This window comes from Sphaeramia orbicularis, chromosome 9 (assembly GCF_902148855.1).
Source record: "Sphaeramia orbicularis chromosome 9, fSphaOr1.1, whole genome shotgun sequence".
NCBI classification, from domain to species: domain Eukaryota; kingdom Metazoa; phylum Chordata; class Actinopteri; order Kurtiformes; family Apogonidae; genus Sphaeramia; species Sphaeramia orbicularis.
In genome coordinates this window covers 53811935-53822401 of record NC_043965.1, presented here as the reverse complement: position 1 = coordinate 53822401, position 10467 = coordinate 53811935, and the positions used below count along the sequence as shown (strand labels likewise).

At 40.5% G+C, this 10467-nt stretch overlaps 1 protein-coding gene across 1 annotated transcript in view; it reads left to right on the top strand.

Moving 5' to 3' along the window:
- The window catches only part of LOC115426255 (death-associated protein kinase 1-like), a 52909-nt gene that overhangs the window by 3927 nt on the left and 38515 nt on the right, over positions 1-10467 (top strand). Inside the window, 2 exon segments of the mRNA XM_030144255.1 lie at positions 1575-1694; positions 7487-7585. Of these exon segments, the coding sequence (XP_030000115.1) occupies positions 1575-1694; positions 7487-7585 (219 nt within the window).

Genomic DNA, 10467 nt, shown 5'->3' with positions numbered 1-10467 from the left:
AGTTGAACTTACTTAAAATAGTGTTTAGAGATACAATGAGGTAATAAGTCTGTCTTTTCACAATATTCTAGCTAATATAGTGCTAGTTTTAACTAATACGAAGCTACAGAAAAACGATTGTTGTGACACCACTTGCATGATTTCACCTTAACAATATGAAATCTGTCTTAAACACAATGGGATGCACAAGATGGACTTTTTCAATTCCAATACCTATAAAACCCTATTCCCAGGGCTGATACACAGTTTCAATCATTCATTTATGTAAAGCAACAACAGGCCAGACATTAAATATGTGTACTTTGTAAATCAGAATGTAGTAATATACATATATGTACATTTACACATGACATCCATGTACATGTGAACATAGAATAATACAAAGTACAGGGCTTAAACTAAGATGATCTTTAAGAAGATCATTTACTGTATAAGTCGAGGTACTACTTAACAGCTTGAGCATTTCATGTTCTGTGGCGTTATATTTCTAACTCCTCTACAGACAAATATGATACTTTTTGCATGTAAAATAACTTAAGAACTACAAAGAAAAAAATATTAATCCAACTGTAGTCATACACAATCTGCTTTTCTAGACCGTATTCCCAAAACAAAATAATTGTGGATCTTAGTTAGACCAGGAATTTTTGTAGTGCATTAACCACACTGTTCCTGGTCGGAACAGTGTGAAAACACTAGTTCAGACTTTTGGACCAATCACAGGACATTATGCAAACTTGTTGTCATGAAAAAACAAAGAAAATAAAAAGGGAAAAGTTGAAAATGAGGTGCACCAACTTGCTGACATCAGATGCATGGCTGAAAGGAGACAGGGCACACATAGATGTGTATGGAAAGGTGTATTTGCTACCTCCCAAAACTACTTTTCACTACTGTGAAAGTATAACTAGGCAGATGTGTAATCTGCACAATGTCAGTTATTTTGTTCAGATCCTGAGTGAAATCTTGGTCAGTTACAGGACTTTATGAGAGCCCTGAAAACAGGACAATCCTCCAACGACAGAATTCCAGTTTTCCAGGTAAATCTTGGCTGACTGTATTGACAGTGGCAGTCTGTTAGCTGCTCATAGATGTTGTGTTGGGTTTGTGACTCTCTGAGGAGTTTTGGTCATGGCTTCCCAGCAGGGGGGTTATGTGAAGGAATGTAGCTGGTGGAGTATTCCGCTTGACTGAGCAGGCTTAACATCAGCCTTCAGCTTCCCTCCTCCTCCTCCTCTCCGCTCCTCTGTCCTCCTCACCTCCCTGCCATTCTCCCTCCTCATCTCTCTGTGCAGCAGAGCGTTGCCACTGACTCCAGTTCACGCTTATTGGGTCACATGTCACACACAGAAAAGAATGTTTTGCGTCTGAACTGAGAGGAAAGTCTGCAGGGTTTTCCAATGAAAAATGCTCTTGTTTGTTTCTGTGTGTATTCAAGCCTGAATAAAACAAAAGATGAGAGAGACTCACGAGGGCATGTGATAGAAAGAATTCACAAGATTAACACTCAGAGGATTAAATTATCATCCTATGTGGAGCAGAAGAGTAACTGTCTTTCTTTGCCACACTTGTAGGATGAGGAGGACTCATTTGTGATGAAGGCCATCATCCACGCCATAAATGACGATAATGTTCCTGGTCTGCAGCATCTGCTTGGCTCTTTGAACAGTTATGATGTCAACCAGCCCAATAAGGTGACTGATACAATCACATTCACCTATTTTTCACATTATTGATTCTAATCTTGTATTTTTCTGTGCTCCCATTCACGTTGTCCTGGTAAATCTAAACCTTCCACTCTTGAAGGTGATATTTCTAGTTTAAAAACATTAAACATACATTGTGAAGAAGTACCAGTTTGGGTTTTATGTCAAAGATATCAGTATAATAGAGAAAAACACCTGCCCCTTCTGTATGAATCCATGGGACTGTATTTTTTTTTTTTTTTTTTTTTTGGGGGGGGGGGGGGGGGGGTATTCTAGTCAATGGTGAGAGACTAGTCATTTTCACCCCTTAAAATCCCCTTGAATTCTGCCATTTTGACATACAGTATGATGTTCAACAATTTGAAAGATAACTTTACAAGTTAAAACTCTTGAACTATCAGACTGAACATATGTAAATATAAAGACTACGTGCCTGAAAGCTGCAGAGGTGACGTCATCATAACGTCTCTGTACATGAGTCCGGTGATACAGCGGATAGCACTCGTGCCTCACAGCAAGAAGGTCCTGGGTCGATTCCAACACCAGTCGATGGGATTGTTTTCCCCGTGTGCGTGGGTTCTCTCTGGGTACTCCAGCTTCCCCACCATCCAAAGACATGCACTGATAGGTTAATGTGTTAATCCAAATTGCCCGTAGGTGTGAATGTGAGTGGTTGTTTATCTTTATATCAGCCCTGTTATGAACTGGTCATATGTCCAGGGTGATCCCCGCCTTCGCGCATAAGTAGCTGGGATAGGCTCCAGTGACCCTAGTTAGGATAACACAAGTTCAGGAAATGTTAGTTTGTGGTAAAACTCTTGAACTATCAGACTGAAAATATGTAAATATAAAGACTACATGCCTGAAAGTTGCAGAGGTGACTTCATTGTAAAAGTCTCAGAGTCCATATCTCTGCAGCATCAACATCAACTAATTTGTTGTGATTTTCACTTCCTTTATACTACCATAATACTTTTTCACTTCACTGTCAAAGAATGAGGTAAAATGTGATGTTGGCAGTAGCCATTTTGGTGTTGGTGACATGTATCATGTATAACAAGAGATTTGGTCCATTGTTGAACCCTAAATTTTTCTTTACTATCTTTGCTACAAACTGTGACGTGTAAAATTAACTTTTAAAGTGACGAACCAACAAATGTCTAAATGGTGACATAATTCATAAGGACAGAAGGATCAAAATAATTTGCCTCTCACCACTGACTACAATTTATATTTTTCCCAAAATTAAGGAAACGGAAGGGATGGGACTTAGGTTCTTGATGCATCTAGAGCATTTAGCATGCGTAAGCAGGTAGCACTAAACACCCTTTCTCCCTCACAGTATTGAAATTGGTGAACACCAACTTCACAGCTTTGTTGTTAAATCTGCCCTCTGTTGGATTTAAAATTGAATTTTTCAGCCTTAGCTTTAGAGCTGATTGCTTTAATTTCATCCCATCCAAGAACATCATGTGCATCATCCTAGTTTGAAAAAGATTATAGTGTCAGTTCTACGTGCTTCTGCATTGCAGGTGAGTTCACTTCACTTCCTTAGCCCCCCTTCAAAATGTACCTGTACAGTACTGTGTAGTGTGTGTGTAGACTTTAACTACATGGCAGCATGTTTTGCCCTGAAGCAGGCATGACTGTCTGAGTTTTGTGATGGAGGTCTCTGGATCATGAGACCACAAAGTGAATTTTGTGAAGTTTATGACTGAACATATTCAGGCTTTAACTGAGCGGTCTTATGAAAAATTGTACATTGAGATCTTTCTGTCTGTCTTGTATTTATCAGATTTGAGACAGAGATGGATGTTGTTCAGTTTTATATCTTGTGAAGTAACAACTTCCCACATTGGTCATCCCAAAAAATTTAACACATAGTAAAGTATCTGGGCACAGATCCATATATTTAGATTTACTGGTTATATTTATTCAGCTTAATGTAAAAGCTGGTTGTTAAAACTTTCCTTTAAATCTGTTGTGGGTAAAAATGACTATGGACCCCACTGTAACATAATTATAAAACACAGTCAATATGGAACCAGTTAGCACTAATGCAAGCTCTGGTCTGAGTGCATTCAGCTAGAGTGCCATAATGTGGTGTATGACACTAAAATGTTACAAAGTGAACCTGTTGGAATCTGTTGAAGTAAAAATAAAAAGTCAGTTTGATCCAGTTGCTTGAAATGGTCCCCAGAGCTAGGTGAATTTTTTACCAGAGCAATGTTTGTTGACTCCCTAGAGGTTATTTTTCCAAACTCTTTAGTGATGGTGGAATTCCAACCATTTAGACATTGTCCATTCTACATGCCCTTTGAAAACTGGTTAAGATGTCGAAGAGTGAACAGACAGACACAATTTGGAGTATCTTTAAACCTACATACTGGAGCTTTCTTTACAGTAAAAGACATTCAATCAAGAAAACCAGTTGAAGAAAACAGAGGAAGATATTATTATTCTGAGCTTAAACAGGCCATGAAGTAGAAGAATCAGGGCTCCCCAAAGAGAAAACCTTAAGAATAGAAACAGGCTGGTTCAAACTTCACGTTCAACTTCAATGGTTCCCACTTGTTTCCATCTTAAAGATATGATAAGGAATGCAAGTTAACACAATGATAAGTAAGTATGAATTAATTTGAGCTTTTTTCAACAATATTTTCATTTTAATTATTAAGAGGAGTGCTATATATAGCCTTGCCCCAAAGGGCTATGTCCTCATTATTCAGTGTTTCGAAGGAGATGTTGTATGTTGACAGGTGATGGGGGAATGTGATGTTATTAAAGTCAGTCAGGTGAAACGAAAAGAGATCTTAAAAGTATAAACGAATGAGAACAAAGTGTCTTGAGGATAAGAGAAACAACGGCAAAAGAAGCAACAAAATACATCCATTATTCCTGTGGTCCATTTAAGCTGATGAACTGTTCTTGGCAAAAGTCCTACACTGCAAAAAAGGGGTGTCTAAAAACAAGATCAAAACACTAAATCTGGGGAAAAAGTACTCAAAACAAGTGAAATTATCTGTCCATGCAGCAAGATAATTTCACTTTATTTAAGACTGTTAAATCTAGTAGAAATAAGCATGTCTAAAGATTTATTTAGAAGGCTTAAAATAAGCATAAAATGCTGGTTATAACATGAGATTACTTAAAAAATAACTTTTACAGCCTCAAAATAAGTGAAATATACTAAATATAAGCATAAATAGCAGAAAATGGTGGTTTTAAAATGAGATTACTTAAATTTTTTTCTTTTTACAGCCTCAAAATAGTGAAATTTACTAAATATACACGATTATAGAAAACAAAATAATGAGTATCAGTTTAGAATGACTAAGATCTGTCTTAATCCAAGTTAGTTTTAATCCAAGTTAGTTTATCTTGAAACAAGGCTTGCTTCATCTGAAAACTCAGATTTAAAACCTAAAGCCTGGCCTTATTTCTAGAATATACATCTTGTTTCTACGGAAATCCCAACCACAATGGCTTTTTAGAGCAATCAACATTTATTTAACACTCAACATCATCAGCAGTAAGTCAGGGTTTCTATGCATTCTTACAATCAATCTGTAACGGGTAGTGTACAAGATGGAGGACCCAAATGCAACTCACTCAGAGATGTTCTTTATTATGAGTTCAATGGATTCTGACACAGGACTCTGACATAGACAGGAACATGGACTGGAAACGGACTAGTTAAACTCACTCATACTGACTGGAAACAGATTCCTGCACAGGCGGGGAACAGAACTCGGGGAAACGGAAAGCAGATCTCTTAATCCTATAGACAGATGGGGTTTACCGGTGCAGAGATGAGGGCATCTTCAGAATCAGATAGGCCTACAGAAGAATGTTGGATAGTCCCACAAGAAGCAAGAACAATGTGGCAAAGAGTAGCTGAGGCAGAGCTGCTTAAATGCTGGCCAGCTGATAAGGCACACCTGTTAGCAACAGGTGGAGCTAATGCTGCCACTGAGGTGTGGTAAGGTAAGGGAGAAGACAGCAGTTGATGGGCAAAATTAAGCTTTCTGAAGCAATGAACCTTTTCATCACAACTGTATTGAAAAAGGTTCACTACTCATTTGACACATACACCACTGGTTCGAACACTGATTCAGTGGTAGTGGTTCACGATGCACTGCTGATAAATCTGTATGGGTTATTTGATAAGAACATGAACAACATGAATCAAGCTCCACTGAAAATTGGTTTGTTTTTTTGACACATGCTTTGAAGCTTTGGTGTCACAGGTAACATCACTACAGTTGGGAGTTCCAGGTGAAACTGTTTGTGGCTGATGAGGTGTGACGAAGTGAGACTGCACCAAGCAAACTGTGACATAATCGTTACAATAAAGACATTTGAATATCATTTTTTCACAATCCACAAAAGAGAAAAAACAATTTCTCAGCCCTCTCAGTTATGTATCAGCATTTTTCAATGCCAAAAAATGCCACGGACTGTAGGATGAGTGGTGGTTAACACTGTATAATTTATCTCTCACATTGTCATGAGAAACATGCTTAAAGTCAGAGCAGTAATAAACTCTGTGTCTTTCTGATGCTTTTTGTGTGACTTGAATCTAGCAACTTGAGTTTGTTTCTGAATCTTAAAACAAGATTATTTTGATGAGACTTTGGGGGAGCGATATCCATCCATCCATCCATCCATTTCTTCCGCTTTATCCGGGGCCGGGTCGCGGGGGCAACAGTCTAAGCAGGGATGCCCAGACTTCCCTCTCCCCAGACACCTCCTCCAGCTCTTCTGGGGGGACCCCGAGGCGTTCCCAGGCCAGCCGAGAGACAGTCTCTCTAACGTGTCCTGGGTCTTCCCTGAGGTCTCCTCCCAGTGGGACATGCCCGGAACACCTCCCCAGGGAGGCGTCCAGGAGCCACCCAATCCACAATGCACCCGGCCCTACAATTCCCTCGGTGGGTGGTGAGTCCACCGGAGGGCGGGCCCACGTCGCTCCTTCGGGCTGGGCCCGGCCAGACCCCGTGGGCATAGGCCCGACCACCAGGCGCTCGCATTCGAGCCCCAACCCCAGGCCTGGCTCCAGGGTGGGGCCCCGGCTGCGCCATACCGGTCAACGTCACGTTCTTTTGATGTTTTCTTTTCATAGGGGCTTCTGAACTGCTCTTAGTCTGGCCCGTCACCCAGGACCTGTTTGCCTTGGGAGACCCTACCAGGGGCATAAAGCCCCCGACAACATAGCTCCTGGGATCATTCGGGCACTCAAACTCCCCCACCACGATAAGGTGGCAGTTCAAGGCGGAGGGGGAGAGATTTAATATATCTTATTTTAACAGTTATTTACTTCATTTTAAGATTTCTTGCCTATTTGAGACAAAAAGATAAGGTTGTGTTTGATTTAAGATTATTTTGTAAAACTGAATACTTAAAATAAGAAATTAACTCTTAAATTATCTAACAATTCTAAATCTAAGTTTGTTTTTTATCTTGGTAGGAACCAAATAATTTGCAGTGTACAGCTGTAATCTTCTCCTCTATATCTTTTGTTGTTTTCACCTCAGCCAGTGCTGCAAATATAACACCAGGGAAAAATTGATGTAAATACCATCCACCTGATTTTTGATTTTGACTGAAATTTTTTTTTCAACCCTGGAAAACTATACTAATCAGTTTTTTTCCTCCTATTGTTTCTTGTGTAATTACTTGCTGTCAGATTGAGACTTACTGTTTCAACTTTATAAAAAAAGGGCTGATAACACAGCACGTCCACTCAGAAACTGAGATTACAACATGTATTTATGTTTCAGCATGGGACCCCTCCCCTCCTGATCGCAGCAGGCTGTGGCAACATTCAGATCATCGAGGTGTTGATGAGGAAAGGTGCAGAGATCCAGGCCCACGACAAGGTAAAACTCATCAGCGTGTCTTTGACAGCCAGCTGTGGAGTTTAACACACATGGAATTATTTGGCATCAGAGCCACAGTAATGAAGGCTACACAAAGTGACAGACTGTCATTGGGCTTATGGCACAGCCCATTCATACTTTAAATAAATACAGAATGCACATGAACTCATCACATTAAGCTGTGATGCAAAGGTTATTTACATAACAAAGCCCTGTATTGCACATTTTCAAAAAGCTGGACTAGACGGGTGCTTTAGGAAAGGACCAAAAAAAAAAAAAAAAAAAAAAGAAAGAAAATTTTTGACCGATTAAAGCTATACCTACCGATGTGGCATTTCTCACAGCACTTACTAAAAGTTTGAACATGAACAACCCGCTCTCCAAAGCCCCACCCCCTTCCCTCTGCCTGAGCTCTGAGGCTCCTCCTCCTCTCTCCTCCTCTCATCTGATGCGCGATGGAAACAGAGGAGGAAGCAGATGCGGAGGTCCGGTCCGTTTTGGCGTGCCGCGGACCCCTCCCTCAGTAATCAGATGCATCATCCACCTGCCGCGGGCCCGCGGCTCCTGTTCCATCAGTAGACCTGGTCTGTGCAGTACTGGGTCAGGTCTTCACTGCAGTGCCCAGGGGATGGGCGCGTGCACTGTGAACGCGCGGCCTCCGCGAATTTTCCATGGACATTTGAGGTTTCATAGTCCATACAATTGTCATCCTACATCATCTTACATTGTGTGACACCATGTACATGCACCTGTATGAGTCCCACCGTCATAAAAGCTGAGCTTTATGCAGACCTGTTTAGTCCAGCACAGCTGACTTCCGGACTTTGATCTCCATCTTTCATTCATCAGACTCCCGTTTGTGCCCCTCAGTTGTTGTTTCTGTTCATAAATCCGTTTTTTCCCTTCCACATGTGCATGTCAGTTCTATCCAAACACATCGTAGACAGTAGACTGTGGTCAGTGACAGGAGAAGCAGCGCCAGTGAAGTGTCAGATTCAGAGGGACACATCGGATGTGAGACGGAGATAATGGATCGGATGCTGGACGGCCGTAATGGATGATTGACACAGAGGCTCAGTCAGGATCGGCCAATTATTTTATTCGGACCGACTAAAATGATTGGTCAGACTTTTATCAGAAATATATGAGAATTAAACATTTTTGAGTTTCAAAACCTGGTGGATTTCTTTTACATTTTAGTTTGACACACTTATTAGGAGCATTTTAAGATGACAAAAGAAAAGTGTAAAAATGCCACATCATACGGTATAGCTTTAACTAAATCACATTTTTACAACTTACAGCTGGGTGGAATAGCATAAATAGACAGAACGTATTGCATACTACATGCATGTGTATTATTGAGAACATACTACTTTCTATAGCTTCATACAGTAGAGCGGGGGTTCCCAAGAGGGGGATTCGCATGACACCAGCGGGGGGGTTGTGTGATGATTTTCAGAAACCTCTTGATGTGATTCCTGAGGTGGTTATGACTGATTAAGGGCAGTATTGTTGCACCTGTACTTTGAAGGAAGAAAAATGATATTGTGAGTTTCAAAGTGCATAGGAAGTGCCTTTACTTTTATAGAGCAAAGCTTTCATTAATACGGTACAAACAACAGCTGGTCAGCGACATACGGGTAAGGCATTATTGGGCTGACAGGTTTGACTAATTGTGTCACATTAATAAAAAGTAAACATAAAAAGGCCAATAAATGTTGTAAAACAGACACAGTAATGTTACATTACCGAACCCCTGCACATAAAACAGAACACAATGAGTAAAATGTCAAGTACCCACAGTGCAATGCAGTAAATATGCCACAGTATCCAGCATTTCCACTGGTAAAGTTCCTTGCCACCACACCATACATTTGATACAGAAAACAACACTGTTGCTTTAGACTTATACATACAGTGGATAGAAAAAGTCTACACATCCTTGTTCATATGTCAGGTTTTTGTGATGTAAAATAACGAGACCAAGATAAATCGCTTCAAACTTTTTCTACCATTAATGAGACCAATAACCTGTACAAGTCAATAGAAAAACAAGCTGAAATCTTTTAAGGGGAAAAATAAAAAACTTACAATAACCTGGTTGCATAAATATACACACCCTTATACTAATACTTTGTCGCAGCACCTTTGGCTTTTATCACAGCACTGTCTTTTTGGGTAGAAGTCTATCAGTGTGACACATCTTGATGTGGCCATATTTGCCCACTCTTCTTTATAAAAATGCTCGAAATCTGTCAGATTGTGAGGACATCTCCTGCGCACAGCCCTCTTCAGATCACCCCACAGATGTCCAATCAGACTCAGGTCTGGACTCTGGTGGGCCATTCCAAAACCTTCATCTTCCTCTGTGAAGCCATTGTTTGGTTGATTTGGTTGTGTGCTTTGGATCACTGCTGAGCTAAAAGATGTAGTTCTCTTCATCTTTCTAGCAGAAGCCTGAAGGTTTAGGTCCATCACTGACTGGTATTTGGAACTGTTCAGAATTCCCTCCATCTTGACTAAGGCCCCAGTCCCACCTGAAGAAAAACAGCCCCAAAGCATGCTGCTGCCACCATCATGCTCCATTGTAGGTTTGGTGTTCTTTTGATGATGAGCAGTGCTGTTTGTGCAAAATATACCTCTTGGAATTATGACCAAAAAATTCAACCTTGGCTCACTGGATCGTAACACATTTACCCACGTGTTCAAATGTGTTTTTGTCAAAATGTAGCCGGGCTTGGGCACTTTTCTTCACAGGATAAGGCTTTGGTCTTGGTCCCCTACCCCATAGCCCAGACATGTCAGATTGTTGTCATATGTCCTACATTGCAAGTATTTGCTAGAAGTTTTTGCATCTCCTTCAGTGTTGCTGTTGGCCT